The sequence below is a fragment of the Mustelus asterias genome, chromosome 26 (genome assembly GCF_964213995.1).
Source record: "Mustelus asterias chromosome 26, sMusAst1.hap1.1, whole genome shotgun sequence".
Taxonomy (NCBI): domain Eukaryota; kingdom Metazoa; phylum Chordata; class Chondrichthyes; order Carcharhiniformes; family Triakidae; genus Mustelus; species Mustelus asterias.
In genome coordinates, this window is record NC_135826.1 from 15,959,830 (window position 1) to 15,978,597 (window position 18,768).

Genomic DNA, 18,768 nt, shown 5'->3' on the forward strand with positions numbered 1-18,768 from the left:
AATCAAATCACATCCAATTCAGAGTCTCAACAAGTTGAGACATTTCAGATCCAGGCTGACAAGACAGGGCGAGCGACCAAACCACCCTGTCCTGGGCCTGATCTACATGAGCCAAGCTGATTGGAGAAGGGGGAGCTTCCTCCTCCAAGACTTGAGCTCATTTGCATCTTAGCCAAAAGGCCGAGATGCCGCTTTAAAAAATTGCTTCATATGAAACATATGAAGCTTCAGTGTAACCTAATGACCTCAACCAAGTGCGGCCGACCATGGGCTGCCGACCATACTACACTTGATCTTAGCCAAAAGGCCGAGAAGCTTTCAAAAACATTGCAGTTGACATTACCTGACACCGTAAGGAAGGGGGAGATAATTGTGGCGATAGTTCAGCATTTAAAATGACCAGAAACACAATCAGAATCATTGGAAATGGCTAGAATTCAATTACAAATGAAACAGCTTGAACATGAAGAAGAATTAAAACAGCTTGAATTCAAAATAAAGGAAAGAAAGAGAGGAGTGAAAGCCAAAGAAAGCCAAAGAAAGGGATGCAATTGCAGCTGTAAAAGCAAAAGAAAGGGAGGCCATTGCAGCAGAGAAAGCCAGAGAAGGGGAGGAACAAAAAGCACAAGAGATGAAACTGCCTGAATTGCAGGCAAGGGAAAAAGAAAGGGAAAGGATAACCCGAGCAGAAGAAAAAGAAAAAGAGAGAGAATTTGAACTTCGGAAACTGGGCAATAAAAAGTGACGTCAGTTTAAATTGGCGGAGCTAAAGGGAAAAATACAGTTTGAATACAGTGATGAGGAAGATGAAAAGCAGCAAGAGCTTCACAGTCAAAGGCTCGGTGACGATCTACTTAAATATGTCCAAGCATTGCCAAGCTTTGATGCAAACCTTCCCTTTTTGACCAGGGGGCTATTTTAGAGCTTGCCTGTGCCTCCTGCAATGTCAGCTGATGGCAGGTTTGACCAATAACAAACACTCCCCTGCCCCCACGCCATCCCAGTGCTGAATTGCTCGTGTTTTCCATGCATTGAAAATTGGCACCAATGCATTTACTGCCTCATTGGCCACCTTGTTTAAGACCCTAGACACTTGTTCATTCATTGTACTGATGCCAGGAATTGTTGATTTGGAATAGAAAGACTCTCAGAGTGATTGCTGACAGCGTTTATTATATTGCTCAACATCACCAGTACATGCAGCCCATTGTCCCTACACAAGTTGGATGATGTGGTTCATACATTAAATACACAATGGGATTGGTCTTTACGTGAAGCTATAAAAATGTGCAGAAGCTGTTATTATGCCACGTTTTAAAATTGCAGCAGGAAGTTAAAGCAATGGTGTAGAATGAGTAAGCAGCAGCAGCAATGTTCCATCATTCTTTCAGGGGGAGTTCGATGAATCTCTGGTTTAACGCATGGCTCCTTACACGATTGGATAAATTGCATGTCTAGTAATGCCACAGTTTTTCCGCACTCCCATTGCCATTTTGATGTAACCTTTATCACCCCAGCTTGTTCCCCAACTGGAAAATAAGAAAAAAGTGATATTAATATCACAGTTCTGTTCAAGTGACAGGATTGGAGAACTGAGGTGTGTTTCACTGGAAATTCATCGATTTTGATGTTTGTTATCGAGATCCTCCATCAATCGCCGTTGGCTGAGATTTTCCAATCTCTGCGTGGCGTGTTTTGCAGCAACAGGGGCAGCCTGCCATTGGCCGGTGGTGGGACCTTCTGGTTCTACCACTGTCAGTGTGGTTTCCTGTGATTCGCACCCTCTGCTGCCCTTTAACACGCGGAGAGGGGAGTCACCAATGGCGGGACCGGATGATGCTGCCGGGGCGAATAGCCAGAAAATCCCACTCATTATTCAGTGTTGGTTACGTAGATAAACTGACTGCAGCACAGAAACGGGAAGTTCGATACTACTGGTCTGTGCCAGTGTTTCTGCTCCACATGAGCCTCCTCCCATCCCTCTCCATCTGACTCTATCAACACGTCTTTCTATTCCTTTCACCCTTATGTGTTTATCTAGCTTCCCCTTCAATGTCTCTGTGTTATTCAGCTCAACCACTCCTCATGGTAACACTGTGCCCAGTTCCACCTCTCTGGGTAAAGAGCTTTCTCCTGAATTTCTGATTGGATATATTAGTGACTATCTTATATTGATCACCCCTAGTTTCAAACGCCCCCACAAGTGGAAACATTTTCTCCATACCGACCGCAGCAAATCCTTTCAGAACCTTAAAGACCTCGATCAAGCCACCTCCCAACCTTCTCCTTTCTGAGGAAAAGAACTCCAGCCTGTCCAGCTTTTTCTGATAAATCTATCCTCTCAGTTCCAGTATCATCCTTGTGAATCTTTTCTGCAGCTTCTCCAGTGTCTTTGGATGGTGATCAGTGGGAATTTTGTTGGATGTTTCCCTCCCTATCCCAGGAAGACAGAGTAAATCCAGTGCTCCTGTCACTGCCCCGGCTGTGATCAGTTAGTTGTTGTTATTAGAAAGTACATACCTGTTTTTAACCAGCCAAAACCACCTTCTACCCTGTCTTCCATATCCAACCACCAGCACTGCGTGGTTTACTCCACGAGTCTTGCACCTACGATTCCTGTAGATTCCTGGAGGAAGACATTCATTTCTGATATGATGTAATCGTAAACCACGCAATTATTTATTCCTTCCTATAAATATTTAGTTTTTATCATCTTTATTGTCATTATACTTCATTCTATTTAGCGGGATTTTCTGGCCATCTGCCAGCAACGGCACCTTCCGGTCTCCGCCAACATGACCCTTCCTCCGCCGTGGGTTTCTGTGCGGCAGGGGGTGTATTCACTGGGAAATCCCGTTTACAGCGGTGGGACCAGAAGATTCCGCTGTCAGCCAACAGCACATTGCCTCTCACTGCCGAGAAACACGCCACGGGGAGCGCTGAAAATCCGCCAATTGTCTTTTCATATTAGAAATCCCAATATCCTCACTGCTTCTTTGCAGTTGCAGCTGGATGAGGATTCACAGAAATATGCCACAGTCAATACACTAAAGGGCCTCTATCAATACACAAGGTTACCTTTTGGGGTATCGTCAGCCTGCGCCATTCTCCAGAGAACATTGGAGAACATACCTCAAGTGACCTATCTGGGTTACAAAGTGGACAAAGCAGGTCTACATCCTTTGGGGGACCGGCTGCGGGTGATTAAAGATGCCCCGTCTCCCGCCTCAATCCAGGAGTTACAGTCATTTTCAGGACTGGTGACGTACTACGGGAAATCCATACCAATGCTAAAAAAGGGTCAAGCTTGGGGATGGTCTGCCCGTCACGACCTTGTTTTTAAGAAAATAAAACAACAGCTGTCATCAGCGAATGTCTTAGCACATTACGACCCCAGAAAAGAGTTAGTGCTCACTCGTGACGTGTCTCCATACGGCATCGGGGCAGTTTTAGCACATAGATGGAAGAATGGAGATGAATGGCCAATAGCTTATGCCTCCAGGGCCTTTGTTGCAGCAGAAAGAAAGTACGTCCATATTGAAAAAGAAGGTTTGGCGGTAATATTTGGAGTGAAGAAATTTCATCAATATCTAAATGGGTGGAAATTTGTGATTGTTACCAAGCCGTTGTGAGGACTATTAAAAGAGGACAAAGTGGTGCCACCAGTAGCATTGGCTCGGATCCAGCGGTGGGCATTGCTATTGGCGGCTTACAGCTATCAGTTGGAGCACTGGCCAGGAAGTCGAGTGGCAAATTCAGATGCCTTAAGTAGGCCACCTTTACCTGTGCTTTCACCAGCCAGGAGTTCACCCGGTTCATGAAGTCGAATGGGGTTCGACATAATAGGATGGCACCATACCACCCGGCATTGAAGGGGCTCACAGAAAGTGCAGTCAAGACTTTAAAAGCCAGGTTAAAAAAACAGGCAGCAGCATGAATAGACACCAAACTCCCCTGTTAGTTATTCAACTACAGGACAAGTCCACATGCCACTACAGGAAAACACCCACAGAATTATTCTTAGGCAGGTGACTCCACACCACATTAAGTCTGCTATTCGCAAGCCTGGGGGGAAAGGTGGAAAGGCAACAGGACGCCCAACACAGAAGGCACAACAATAGTCATTGGGAGAGGCAATTGGATGCTGGTGATAAAGTCTGAGAGCAAATGGTCCTGCATGGTTACCTGGACGGTTGAGTACAGGATGAGGCCTGTACTCTACAGAATATGATGTGGAGATGCCGGCGTTTGCCTGGGGTAAACATAGTAAGAAGTCTCACAATACCAGGTTAAAGACCAACAGGTTTATTTGGTAGCACAAGCCACCAGCTTTCGGAGCGCCGTTCCTTCATCAGGTGAGTGGGCGTTCCGAAAGCTAGTGGCTTGTGCCACGAAGTAAACCTGTTGGACTTTACCCTGGTGTTGTGAGACTTCTTACTGCCCTACAGAATAGGCATGGGAGAGATCCTCCTGAAAAAACACCTCCATCAGATGTGGGCCTCGAAATCACAGTCCATTCCAGAGCCGACTCAGCCGAGTGGGCCGGGATCTGAGGAGTGTCCATCCAGACTGTCCATCCCTGCCTCTCCGTCGCCCGTAGTTAAAACTTTGGAGTCCGAAATGGACACTCCAGATGAAGCTGCGGCTACTCCTCTGCCACCTGAGGAAGGGGGCAAACTAGAACTCTCGCTACAAAAGGGACATGCGCCTATCAGATACACCCCTCCAATGTTGGATGTCGAGTTGGAAGATCTGGACCCCGGGCCGAAACGTCAAAATTGACCCATGAGACTCTTGAATTGCCAAGGTTCCTCGCGCTTGGGGGAGAGGGGTGTAATGACTTCAGTGAGGCCATTGAGGTTGGCCTCTTGGAATATGAACTCCCTGATTGAGCTCATTATTGCCTGCCCAATCAGGGAGTTTTTTCTGTATATATAACTGGGAGTGTCAGGCCTCTTGGCACTCCGAATGCTGACACGGAACCTGTAGCACTCTATGAACTATAATAGAGTTTGTCAATTAGCATGAAGGGACACCGGCCTCTGCTGACTTATTTCACTCATGTCTGCCCTTCCCGCCTGCTCTGGACACAGCTTTAGTTTCCTTCCTTGTTTCATTACCACTCCCTTTGGCCTTCCATCAATAGATCCTTTCATCATTTAATCTTCTGTCTCCTAGCCTATCACAGACTTTTCCCTTTTTCCACCCTCCTGACTTCCTCTTCTTAAAACCCATCATATTGTAAACTTCTCCCAGTTCTGACAGAAACTCACCAACCGGAAACATCAACACTGCCTCTCACTCCACAGACGCTGACTGACCTGATGAGTATTTGCAGCATTTTCTGTTTCTATTCTGTCCAATTTTAACCCCAATTTCAACCAAATTCAGCATGTGCATGGACTGATATGTAATTAAAAATCATGTCTCGGTTACACATTTCCAATTGTGATCATGTTTGTTCATGTTTTTGTCTCAATGTTTACCATTGCCCACATTTCCCATTCAGTTTTGCTGTCACACAGCACAATGTAGCAGCAGGCTCCCCTTGTCACCGAGCAACCATTCTCTGGTTTGACATGTGACTCAAGTACTGAGGGGACGGTGGGTGGGTGCAGAATGAAAGCACCATGATTGCTGCCAGGGTCGCAGGCATCTTTATGGCAAACCAAATAAACTAAATTAAATAAATTGAAGGACAAAGTAAAAGGGGTAAACCCTTAAAAAGTGGGGGAACCACCTGAAGCAAAAAAAACAAAGTGTGAAGGAAACTTAAAGCATCAAATCAAAATGTGAATAAGAGGGTCAGTAATACACCCCAGCCCCTGCGGGGCCCAATGGGAACGGAAGCTTCGATGGTGGCTGTGGACTCCACATGCTCCGTCTCCCGGGACACCCGGCCACGAATGTATCCGCGGTAGAGGGGCAGACAGTCGGGTTGGATGACCCCCTTGGTCGCCCACTGCCTGGACCTGTTCAGAGCGAGTCCCATCAGGCCCAGGTGCAGGTTCACGAGGAGCTCCTCCGCCTTCCTCGTCCCCCTCCGCACCGGGTGCCCGGAAATCAGGAGCGTGGGACAGAAGTGCAAACAAAACATCAACAAAACATTTTTAGGTAACAAACAAAGGAGTGCAGACTCAGACAATTAACATAGACGTGGACCACGGACTCCACAAGACCGCACAAAGGGCAGGTTTCTTGGGAGTTCGTAAACCGATCCAGTTTACGGCTGCATGGTACTGCTACGTGCACTAACCTTCACCCCAGGTCCCTGATGTATTGGGGGAGGATCCTTCCGTGCCAGGATAGCAGGCATTCACCAGCTAGGATCAGTCTGAATATTGTTCGAATTGGGGTGAGAGGTGCTGACCCCTGTGGGATATGTGAACTCTGGGATACAGTTCTCAACCTCAAAGCTGGCCTCCAAAGTGCCCGTACTTACAGCGTTATGCGTGATGTTCGACATGCTGAGCACATCACACTGGTAAATGCCCGCTACCCTGATAGAGAACCTAGGAGCTGCTGTCTGGCCTGTTGCACCATTTCCACTTCTCTTTCTGCTCAGAGTCTCTGCCCAAGTTCCAGCTCCTGCTCCTTTAAGAGGCACAGTTTAGATTTAAGTTCCTGTAATAATTCTTGTTTGCCAGTTTAGGGATAAACAACAACATATTTATTTACAGGTAGAGGCTATACAGAGCCTCTGGCTGCGCTTGGCTTTCTGGAAGGCTCTGGAATAGAAACCCTTGCTTACCATGGAGATCCCCACCTTGTTCCCCAATCAGTTCCCCAGGTCTTGTGACCCTTCCTCGACAGACTGATCATTAAAGGGATAATCACCTCAGTCATACAGGTTCACTTTAAATGTTGCTGACTTCACACCAACCTGTGTCCCTGCTGAGGTGTGCAGTCACTCAACAACACATCAGCACTGAACTGAACATCATTAGCAGTTAAATTAGCAGACAGCACAGCGTTTGTGAGCTGCCTGTGTCACTATGAATGGGTACGGCTAAATTGTCCATTACGATTCCCACGCGTGATTACCAGCCTGATCCAATTTTAACCCTGCAGTCGGGAATGGGTTAATGACCCTTGTCACACTTAAGCAGTAAGACCCGAACTCTGTGATTTTGTTTAGAACACTGCAGAGTCCATGTTTTTGTCAGAGTTCGGTGTTTTTCATGTCTGTGCCAGATAAAAGGAACAGCTATTCCTCTGTCTCCATTTGTTATCAAGAAATGCGATTAACCCAGCTCGAAATAAGCTAAACAGTCTCCATTTTTATGTACCTTTGTTTAACACGATGGAGTTGGCATGTATGCCTTCTGTCTTTGAATCACCATAGATTCATATATATATATTCATCATACGTTATTCATCTTATCCTGATATAAAGTATTATACAAACCTGCATGTAGATTAGTTAACTTGTTTGTGCAAAACCTGTGATGTTGTTTCAAGGATATAAATGACGAACAATCATGGCCTTGGAGATCGAACAAACTACGCAGAGGAAGATACTGCTAATACAACAAGAATCTCACCATGAACAATGACAGACATCTTAGAGCATTGCAATGTAATGAGGGCGGGGCCCGGGACATATATAAACTCTGTTCTTACTTGTGTTCGATGAGAAGGCTGGGGGTCCACTGTTAGGAACCTCACTTCTCCCACAATTGTGAAAATAAACCTGCATTTTGATCTACTAATAGTGTCAGAGGTTTTTTACCTACAACAAACCCCATGCTGCAGACAACACTGGAGAGTATGTAGCACTGGGGCAGGGGGTAAAACATGAAGGAGGTGAAGGGCGATGGTTGTGTTGCAGCCTGTGACTGCTTGAGTCAAATAGAATCATTGAAAGGAAACCAACTGCTGACAAACATCAAGCCAGAAATGCAAGCACAGCAAAATGATATAAAAACTGAGATCGAAATTGGCCTAAAAGCAAGGTATGCTGGGATTACCCCAGTCCAATACAGTCTGCTTGGAGACAGGCCCTTTGCAAGATTCGAGTTCAGACAATTGAAAACCAAAGATGCACCAGGACACATTAGCATGTGTAAAAGGACAGTTATACATTTCCTGAGAAACAAATCACCACTATATACATGGGACAGGCACACATCAGTGAAACAAAAGATTCAACGAATATTAGAAGCTGAAACTTATGAATTAATGATCAATTGGCAGTCCTTTTGCCTGATATATGCAGAGTGTTTGAGTAAAATCCATTTTACACAGTGCTGGTTGAGTGAGTCCGCAGGATATTAGAAATACCCCGGACAACAGTTGTTTCCATTAGAAATATTGAAAAAAACTTAATAATAAAAAATAGTGTGTGTGGGGGTGTAATTTTTTAATGTTTTATAGAGAATTGGTGAATAGGCTGATTGATACAGATCATCCACAGCTTCTGTCTCTTACCTCGTTTATACCAGCGGAAAGGTCCACCTGCATCAATAGCAACAGATATTGGTCCGATCCTTCTCACTGCTCGTGCTAAACGCCTTGTTCTTCTTTTGACACGTCTGAATCCTCTGATTTTGGCAACAAACTTTGTTTTCTGAAATTTGCATGTGTCATCATTCTGGATGTTAAAGAAAATGTGAAAAGTTAAGATTGATTAACAATGTGATGTTTTACAAAGTTCCAGTGATATCTTTACAGGATCTTTAACAGCTCCTTGGATATTAAAAATGAATCCGTGTTTCAGACATTGTAAACACAACCATCGTTCCCATGTTTAAATGAAAATGGGACAATTATAAATGTGGTAATTGTTGAAGAATCTCCTTCTTGTTTATTGGTGGGAAGATTTTGGTCAGTGTGTCCCTCAGTTACCTTCTCATCAATGCTGCAGTTAGAGTAGCTGCAGAAACTCAGGAACCGGAGAATCCCAGCCAAGGGCGAGGTCAGAGAATTCCGGCCAACAACAGCACGAAAGGCAATTCGCACAAATATTCACCAGGGAACACTTTCAAACCAATTCGCTTCTTAATCACAGCCAATATTCAAAACTTCAAACTATCAAATTGCAGCTTTAACTGTTTCCCTAAAGAGTAAACACCTCTCTGTCCAAATGAGCTGATTTACACAAAGGCTGGTCTTTCAAATAGTTTGCAAACCAACTTTGAGCTTTCCCAAAAAAATGTTAATAATTGTGTGCAGGTCACACCCCAAACTGGAACTTCCTCATTTTGAAATGCAACTTATATTTGAGTCACTGAGCAGTCGATGGGGCGTTTGGGGGAACCTAAAATAATCTCTGCTAGTCTTATTTTTAGTAAGAAGTTTCACAACACCAGGTTAAAGTCCAACAGGTTTATTTGGTAGCAAAAGCCACACAAGCTTTTACCCCAGTCCAAGGCAGGCATCTCCACATCAGTCTCATTTTTCTCAGTTCTGTGCAGCATTGTGTTGTGGAGATGCCGGCGTTGGACTGGGGTAAGCACAGTAAGAAGTCTCACAACACCAGGTTAAAGTCCAACAGGTGTAAATCTGTACCCCACCTGACAGGAAATGGCATTGTGTTGCCATGGTAACTGTTGTACTGGGTGATGTTGGATGTTCCACAGATCAAGCAAAGTCTGTTCAATGATCTGTTGATTCAGCTGCCTGTCACATCAACATTCTGCCTCACAGAACGGGGAGCAGGAATACATATGAACTGAAAAACTCTTAACTCCTCATTCAATCTGCATGATAGCAGGAGGTGTTGAGTGGAGATTTGAGAGATCATTACAAGATAAGGGGAGAAATGAGAGGGAGATCTAGCCCCTTCCTGAAAGGTGATATTCTCTCACCCTCCCTAGTGCTGGTTAGACGGTGACATTGGTGGAAACCTGGGAGCAGATTCTCAGGGAAGAATTGATCCAAAGTAGGATGTCAGCTTTCATTCGATTTGGACTGGGCTCCACACTCTAATATCATGAATGCTGTAAACATTGTACCTGGTGAATTGGAAACTGCATTAAAATGAGATTTACCCGAGCAGTATATGGATAATCTCGAGCAGAGTTGATTCCTCCATTTCTGAGAACATACGCAAAGGCATATGACATCCATCCACCTCGACATCCATGGGTACCAAATGATCTGCTACAATCAACCAGGTTCTGTTCACTCAGAGGAATCAGTTTTCCAGTTACCTTACGCCACTGTCCTTCGATGGCACCAGTTGCACTGAAAGCCCAACAAGAACCACAGTTTCCCTGGTAATAACAGAAATAAAATCACATTAAAAACATCCTGATATAAAAAACAAATCTTCTTTCCATTTCTTGTCAGGTGGGGTACAGATTTACACTGAGAATGTGAGCTCAAATTTCCAGGAAACACATGGGATCAGTGAGTGTCTGAATGACAGGGTTTGTTTCCACTCTTGCTGAGCCTCGGTTAACAGCAGAATAATTTAATAAGAAAAGTTAGGGATGGAATCATAGGAAAAGTAAGTAAGCCCCGCTGCTCATGACCCAGGTATAAATCCACATGTGGAGGAAGTGTTTCCAGCTGTTTCAGCTCAGGGTTGTGGAGCTGGAGGGGCAGCTCAACATTAGGAAGGATGAGAGTTCAGTGGATTCTACATTCCAGGAGGTGGTCACTCCCCAGGAGAGTTCAGGATGGGAGATGGGTGACTATCAGGAGGAGGAGAAAGAAACGGGAATTTAAAATATTTTGGGTCGTCACTTTCAAACAGATACACAGCATTGGAGATGGCTGGGAGTGACAACACCTTGAAAGGGTGCAGTCCAGAGAATGGCATCAATGGGCAAGTGACCCCAAAGAGGGAGGACAGTATAGAATAGAAATGTAATTATTAAAGGAGATTCCACAGTTAGGTGTTTGTGTAAATGTTATCAGGAGTCCTGCGTGGTATGTTGCCTCGCTGATGTCAGGGTAAAGTACATCATGAAGAATATTCTGCAGGATGAAGGGAGTGAGCCAGAAATTGTGGTAGATGTCAGTATCAATGACATCGAGAGGACAGGCATTGTGGTTCCTGTGGTCAGATTTTCAGGAATTATGGAGAAAGATAAAAAGTAGAAGCTCGAGAATAGTAACTTTGGATTACTCTTCCCACTCGCGGGCGGAGAAACAGGAAGATAGGGAGGATCAATGTGTTGCTTCAGGTGAGGTAAATGAGGGCTTTTAGGCATTGGGACAAGCTCTGGTACAGGAGGTATCTACTCAAAAAGGACCAGTCACATCCCTTTAGGTCTGGGTCCAATAAACTCACGCAGTTTCACTGCTCTGGTAAGGGAGAGTGTCAACTAAATTGACAGCGAGTTGGGTACCAGGAAAACAGAAAAGTGAGAGTGTTGGATAATACATGAGAAGGAAGTAGTACCACATTAGATCGGAGTGGAGTAAGAAGGGCTACAAAGACAGGTTTAAATGCATTTATGTGAACTCACAAAGTGTGGTCAATAAGATTGGTGAGTTACAAGCACAAAGATAGAAGTGGAAATATGATGCAGCAGCAATAATGGAAACATGGTTAATGGTGAGGACTAGGCTGCTAATGTTCAATGATAAATTGTTCAGAAAAGATAGGGACAGAAAGGGGGAAGCAGGATGACAGCCATTCCCGCCATTCTGCTGTCATTGAGGCTCTCCCCTCTCTCCTCCCCCACAACCACACATAAGAGGGACACCTCCAAATGAAGGAGAGTTACCCCCCCCCGCTAGAGCCCTCTTGGCACTACCCCCTTTATACGAACTGTCCATTTGGCGCCGCCCATTTGGTGCTGCTCAGGGGGCACTGCCCTAATCCCCAGGGCTTTCAGGTACCTCCACATCCCCTGGTCACCATGACTGGTTTTCACTTTTGAACCATAGAATTCCGACATTGAATCCCTACAGTGCAGAAAGAGGCCATCGGCCCATTGGGTCTGCACTGACTCTGAAACAGCATCTACCCTGCCCATCCCTTTTGCCCTATCCCCTTAACCCTGCGCATTTACCATGGCAATCCACCTGACCTGCATATCTTGGGAGTGTGGGAGGAAACCGGAGCACCCGGAGATAACCCACACCGACATGGGGAGAACGTGCAAACGCCAAACAGGCCGAAATCAAACCGGTGTCTGTGGCGCTGTGAGACCGTGGTGCTAACCATTGTGCCACTGTGCTGCCCTGAAAACCAGTAGTGATACACCCTGCCAGGTGGGGAGGTGAGGAGAGGATGGCAGGGCAGGGGGGGCGGGGGAGAAGAGCATATGTCATGGGCGGATGATACGTCATCAAGTTCTTAAATTATATTGACATTTATTTGGTTTTATGGAAATCAGGTTCACGTCACCAGCTGGAGGCGGTGAAGATCTCGAACCGAGATCGCACTGCTGCAAATCCCGGTTTGGCCGTCTCGTGAGATTTCGGGGATTTGTACCCAGGGTGAACGGGGTGAATTGTGCTCTACTTTTATAAATTGACACCCCATTCTGACTTTACATTGTTGGTTTCGACTTTACAATGCCGCGCACAGTCGTACGCACACATTTACGTCCTGTGCCACTCATCTGTATAACTGGACAGGCCGAACCATCTTGATGAGTTTGGAAATGAATGTTTTCAGTGCAACTATCTTGATTTTAATGCATTTATACACTTTTATTGGATTTAATATGCGCTCAGACTCACAGAATTTCAAGGTTAAACACGCAACTCACACTGATCGATAGCTTCATTATATTCCCCCAACACCATACCAGGAACTTGTGCTAAAGTGTGCAGACATCAACAGTAGCCTCAGCAACCTGACAGGGCAAGAGTTGAGAGCATTTTACACCACTGGGTGACCATGAGGGATTTCTGGCCTTGGTTCAGGAACAAATCCCCCATTTGTACCATCATTCCGATCGGAAAATCAGTTCCAACATACGACATGTCAACTTACAATGTGGTTTTCAGGAATCAATTGTGTTGTAAGTCTGAGCACTGCCTGTACACCCCTTTGACATCCCAATAGAGGAGAATATTAAGAACTGTTCAGGAAAGAGAAGGTTTGAATGGGGACGTGGTTTCTGAATTTAGAACTGAGCACCAGCAGGATGGAATGTCCTTTTTAATTCACTGGCCAGAATTCTCCGACTCCGCCCATAGTTGGGACTCTCCAGTCTTGCTGCAATGAATGGAGTCTTGGCTGAGCGCCAAATTCTCTGTTCTTGCTGGCAGCGGCGGTGGGGCATACAAGACCAGAGAATCCTGGCCGCTATCTTTTTCCCTTTTTTAAGTCAGATTGTGTGTTTTGCTGTGAGACTAATTTTTTTTTCATTTATATTTAGTTTTTTACAGTCATTTGGAAAGGTGCCTGAAGAAAGATCAAAACTAAAGATGACATCATTCACTGGGTGTTTGTAAGTAAGTGGTTTTGATCAATTTACTTGTTCAAAATATTACGGAATGGAATTGGGGTTATTGAGGTGAACCAAATTATTGAATTGTGGCAACCAGACTTTGATAGTGACCACAGTGAAATTCTTGCTGTTGTAAATTTGGTGAAAATCTTGATTTCTGATTTGAGATGATAAAAAGATGAATGCTGAGAGTAATTGGTGTTTGTGGAATATTGTTGAGTAATTGGTTAATATTATTTATTGCTACTGGCAACTTATGATTGATAGCAGTTAAAAGGATCCTGTGCCCAACAGAGTTCTGGAGGGTCTTCTGTCTCTTTATAGCAATAAAGAACAAAGAACAAAGAAAAGTACAGCACAGAAACAGGCCCTTCGGCCCTCCAAGCCTGCGCCGATCATGATGCCTGCCTGAACTAAAACCATATGTACTTACAGAATCCCTATCCTTCCATTCCCATTCTATTCATGTGTTTGTCTAGTTGCCCCTTAAATGCCACTATTGTACCGGCTCCCACCACCTCCCCGGACAGCACGTTCCAGACATTCACCGCCCTCTGTAAAAATCTTGCCTTGCACACCTGCTCTAAACTTTTCTCCATGCACCCGAAGCCTATGTTCCCCAGTACTTGACTTTTCTACCCTTGGAAAGAGCATCTGACTACCCACTCTGTCCATGCCACCATAATCTTGTAAACCCCGATCAGATCACCTCTCAACCCCCGCCGCTCCAGTGAGAATGAACTGAGTTTATTCAGCCTCTCCTCATAGCTAATACCCTCCAAGCCAGGCAACATCCTGGTAAACGTCTTCTGTACCCTCTCCAAAGCATCCACATCTTTCTGGGACTGTGATGACCAGAATTGTACACAATATTCTAAATGAGGCCTAACTAAGGTTCTGTACAGCTGCAGCGTGACCTGCGAATTTTTATACTCAATGCCCCGACCGATGAAGGCAAGCATCCATATGCCTTCTTGCCTACCTTATCCACCTGCGTTGCTACTTTCAATGATCGGTGGACATGTACGCCCAGATCTCTGTGCCTGTTAATACTCCTCAGGGTTCTCCCAATAATTTATAATTCCTACTTGCATTCAACCTTCCACAATGCATTATCTCACACTTGTCCAGATTAAACTCCATCTGCCATTTTTAACGTCTGGCTGGACTACTCACTGGGCCCGATTTTACCAAAGATTCGTGCCCGTTTTCGTGCGTGAAATCACGGTAAATTTGGGCGTCGGCCATTTAACGCGATCTGCACCCAATCCGAGCAGATCGCGGCTTTACCGACACCCGATACGGGCGCGGATCCGGTCTGCACCCAAATCGGGCGGCATGGCGATTTAAATGTATTAGCATGCATTTAAATCGATTTAATGAACTGTCCGCCCAACTCTACTGCCAAATCCCACTTTACCACCGCGCGGCCCAATCCGGATCCGCACTTTTAGCGACCTGCTGAATAAAAGTCGGAAGCCGGCGCTTCCTCAGTGAGGGTTGGTGAGGAGGTAGGTGGATGGAGTCCGAAACCTCTCCGGTACTTACGGGTGTCTTGTAGTCGCAACCATTCTGCAGTCCCGGGTCGGTGGCGGTTCTGCGAGTGTGTGGTGGGGAGGGGGGGAGGATGGATCTCTGGTTTGCGGGGGGGGGGAAGATGGGGGGGAGAATGGATCTCTGGTTGTGGGGGGGAGGAGGGGGGGAGAATGGATCTCTGGTTTGCGGGGGGGAGGAGGGAGGCAGAATGGATCTCTGGTTGTGGGGGGGAGGAGGGGGGGAGAATGGATCTCTGGTTGTGGGGGGGAGGAGGGGGGGAGGATGGATCTCTGGTTGGCGGGGGGGAGGAGGGGGGGGAGGATGGATCTCTGGTTGTGGGGGGGAGGACGTAAACCATTCCAGGCACGTAAACCATTCATTATCTTTACTGTTAAAGGGTAGGAATTGAAACATTTGAATGTTTTAATTCCTATCCTTTAACAGTAAAAAGCATCTCTTTTCAAAATATTGTTACACTTCAGAAAGTTAATAAACTAATTTTTCTGCGTCAACTACCATCACATTCATTTGATCTAAAATATTAAATTTCTGACACTGTTTAAGTATATCCTAGATGTTCCTGGGACTAGAAATTTCTTCTAAAGAACTATTGCTTCAGGATATATGCTACAAGTCCTGGGTTTGTTATATATTTATTCTACAATATGTTGATGGGGAGATGTCTCTGTAACAACAGGAATGAACAGACACTTTTATTTTTCACTTGCGGCCTGCAAGTCGACACAATCAGCCCAAAATAACCCAAGCAGCTCACATTCATTACTGAGACAAAAGTAGACAGTTGAAATAGATGCAAGTGTAATCTTTCGACAAAAGCTTTGAGTTTAATAGCGTTATCAGATTGTTAGAACAATATTTTCTCTAACAAGAGCAGGAATAATTATTGCCAACTCTTCCATGTGTCAGAGAGCCGCTCGATCTGCTTTTTTTTCTTTCCCGCCCGGGCGCTTCAGATTTTTTTTGAACTGCACATGCGCAGTTCAGAGCTCCGGTCGTTCCGCCAGCGCAAAGCCCCGCCCACAGTGCGGATGGGACCGGAGCCGGCAAAAACCGTATGGGCGCGCTGCAAAGAGGATTCCGGGCTCGGATCTGTATTACGCCCAGATCCGGCCCTTAGACTCCAAATGGTAAAATCGGGCCCACTATCTAAGTGTAAGTGAACCTTGGACAATGCTTAAATAAGAGGGAACTGATTGGATGGTTTAATCTGAATTGTAAATACAAGACCAGAAAAAAAAACCTTTAAAAATGAGATAAAGAGACTAAAATCATGTCTTCCCTGAGAACACTGAATTAATTCAGATTGTAATTATGTCATGGATGTTGTGTAATTTCTAAATGCAACAATGACTGAATCTCAGTAACTCCTGATACATGTCGTGTATTAAAGAACAAACATTCATCAGGAAAACATAAGTAAAGTTCAACCAGTCCTGGCATTCCGGCAAGACTGCTCTCTGGATTACGAGTAATTTTGAAATAACAATGTGAAACAAGTACAACATGGATTGCTGTTTTGAAACATAAAAGACCTCAGAAGAGGTTAAGACTTGTGAATGTTCAGAGCATGTTTTAATGTTTAATGATAATGTAAATTCCTCCAGGGATTAGAACTGAGATGAAATGATATTTAATGGGATATGTAGAATAAAATGACAGGAAGTGATTGAGGATATGACAGAGAAACAGCAAAATTACATCATCGTATGGGCTCTACGTTAATCACCTGAAGCGATTATGCATGACTTTCAGGCCTGGACAAAATGAGTTTAAGAAAGATGTGCGATTGCATCCAATAGTTGAGGTGGAAGACCAGCCATAATCATATTGAGTGATGGAGCAGGCATGAAGGGCTGAATAGGCTACTCCTGCTTCTTTTTCTTATGTTTTAATGACATGTATATCAAGTAATGTAATAGTGAATTTAAAATGGGCACAGCTACCCTTGACAGTCTCACATGATGGGAGACAATTTAGTGATAGCTTCAACTACTACGAGCTAGAGTATGGTGGTGAGAAGGGCACTCCCCGTCAGATCCTTTCTGCACGATCGAGGTCTCAACCTCACCGCACGCTGCCCTCGAAGCGGCTGCGGGGGTGATGAGACGGTCGCACACCTCCTTGTGGAATGTGCCTTTGCAAAGAAGGTCTGGAGTGAGATGCAGTGGTATTTGTCGAGGTTCGTCCCGAGAAGCTCGGTGACGCAGGACTCTGCTCTACGGGCTGTTTCCAGGGCCGCACACCGAGATAAATATCAACTGCCGCTGGAGCGCCATCAACTCGGTGAAGGACGCACTTTGGTCCGCCCGAAACTTGCTGATCTTCCAGCTGAAAGAATTGTCCTCGACCGAGGTGTTGCAGACTGGCACATTCCAAGGTCCGGGATTACGTGCTGAGGGACGCGCTCAAGCTTGAGGCAGCTGCCGCAAAGGCACAATGGCGAAAGGCCACAGTGTAAAGCCTTTCAACCGAGGCAGACCGAGGGCCCGGTAACTGTGGAACACCCTCGGCCTGCGTAACTGTGTGCTAAACTGAAAAATAACAGCATGCAGTAAAATCTGATGTCTGTATATAGTTTTAAGTTTTGAAATGTAATGAATGTAATGTCGTGTAAATAAGCATCGTATAGTATTGTAAAAATGACTGTTTTTTTGAACTGTTTGTAATTTTTGGATATGTTGTTTTGCAATGATTTATTTGAGAGTTTTTTTAATGAATAAAGTATATTTTTGAAATTAAAAAAAATCAGTGGGTTTTGTCATTACCCAGATAATTATCTTGATCATTCCAATTGGTACAATGTGTTGGTTTAAATAATTAAGTAAGACACTGCCATAGGAAAACCAGAACGTGGAATTAGCTGCACTGGTTAAAAAGTGAAGGGACAGGAACTCATTCCTCCGACCTCTACAACTTACATTCAGATTGAGTGGTGTTTACCAAGTAAAATACATATACCATTAACTTTTTCTTTGGCATCTGAATAATTAAACAGTGTATAATTAAAGTACACAGTGGAATGCTCATGAAGTTTGACTGGACATAAACAAGGAGCTTGGAGAGAGCATCTTGGAAACTTTTCCGGTTTGAGTTTTTCCTGGTTAGATCTGAAAGTCTAATTTAGTATGTTATCATGGTACTATTTTAAAATCTACTCGAACATCTTAATAAAGCTTTCATACTTTGGAATACTGCATTTAATAGTCTCTTTCAGTTACTAAAATTAACTGAAAATAGACAACTCACAGCATGATTTTTGCCTAACCATAACCAATGCACAGCAAAGCTGCAGTGAGGAAGCAGGAGAGGCAAAAGAATCTAAAACCAAAGCAAAACCTTCCTCCAAGCCAATCAGAACCTCACACTTGGGGTGGGATTTTTTGGCAGGTATTGTCATGAACAGGATGGGAAAATTTGGAGAGCCGTTGACTTTTAATATCCCACCCAATAATGTTTAAAATAATTCTGTCTGATTTTTACCTGATTCTTCACTGCAGTAACGTAGCCGCTTCCACGCCAGTCGACAAACACGCGTGTCAGATCATCATCACTTTCTTCATCTTCATCAAGTTCATCATCACCTCCATCACTTTCAACATCTCCGTGAAGTTCATCATCACCTCCATCACTTTCTACATCTTCATCAAGTTCATCTTCACCTCCATCACTTTCTACATCTTCATCAAGTTCATCTTCACCTCCATCACTTTCTACATCTTCATCAAGTTCATCTTCACCTCCATCACTTTCTACATCTTCGTCAAGTTCATCTCCATCAACTTCTTCAGTCGAATTGTCAGCTTGGATTGGGAGAAATCCATTCATGCGTTCATTGAACTCTTTATCGGTC

General features: G+C 44.7%; 1 protein-coding gene across 1 annotated transcript in view; it reads right to left on the reverse strand.

Moving 5' to 3' along the window:
• Window positions 1-1,154: 1,154 nt before the first annotated feature.
• Window positions 1,155-18,768, reverse strand: part of LOC144479483 (procathepsin L-like) — a 31,325-nt gene continuing 13,711 nt past the window's right edge. The window contains exons 5-9 of the mRNA XM_078198203.1: window positions 18,399-18,697; window positions 9,993-10,217; window positions 8,431-8,593; window positions 2,521-2,626; window positions 1,155-1,529 (exon numbers count right to left, since the gene is read on the reverse strand). Coding sequence (XP_078054329.1) covers window positions 1,430-1,529; window positions 2,521-2,626; window positions 8,431-8,593; window positions 9,993-10,217; window positions 18,399-18,697 — 893 coding nt within the window. The 3' untranslated portion in view covers window positions 1,155-1,429. The remainder of the gene's footprint in view (window positions 1,530-2,520; window positions 2,627-8,430; window positions 8,594-9,992; window positions 10,218-18,398; window positions 18,698-18,768) is intronic.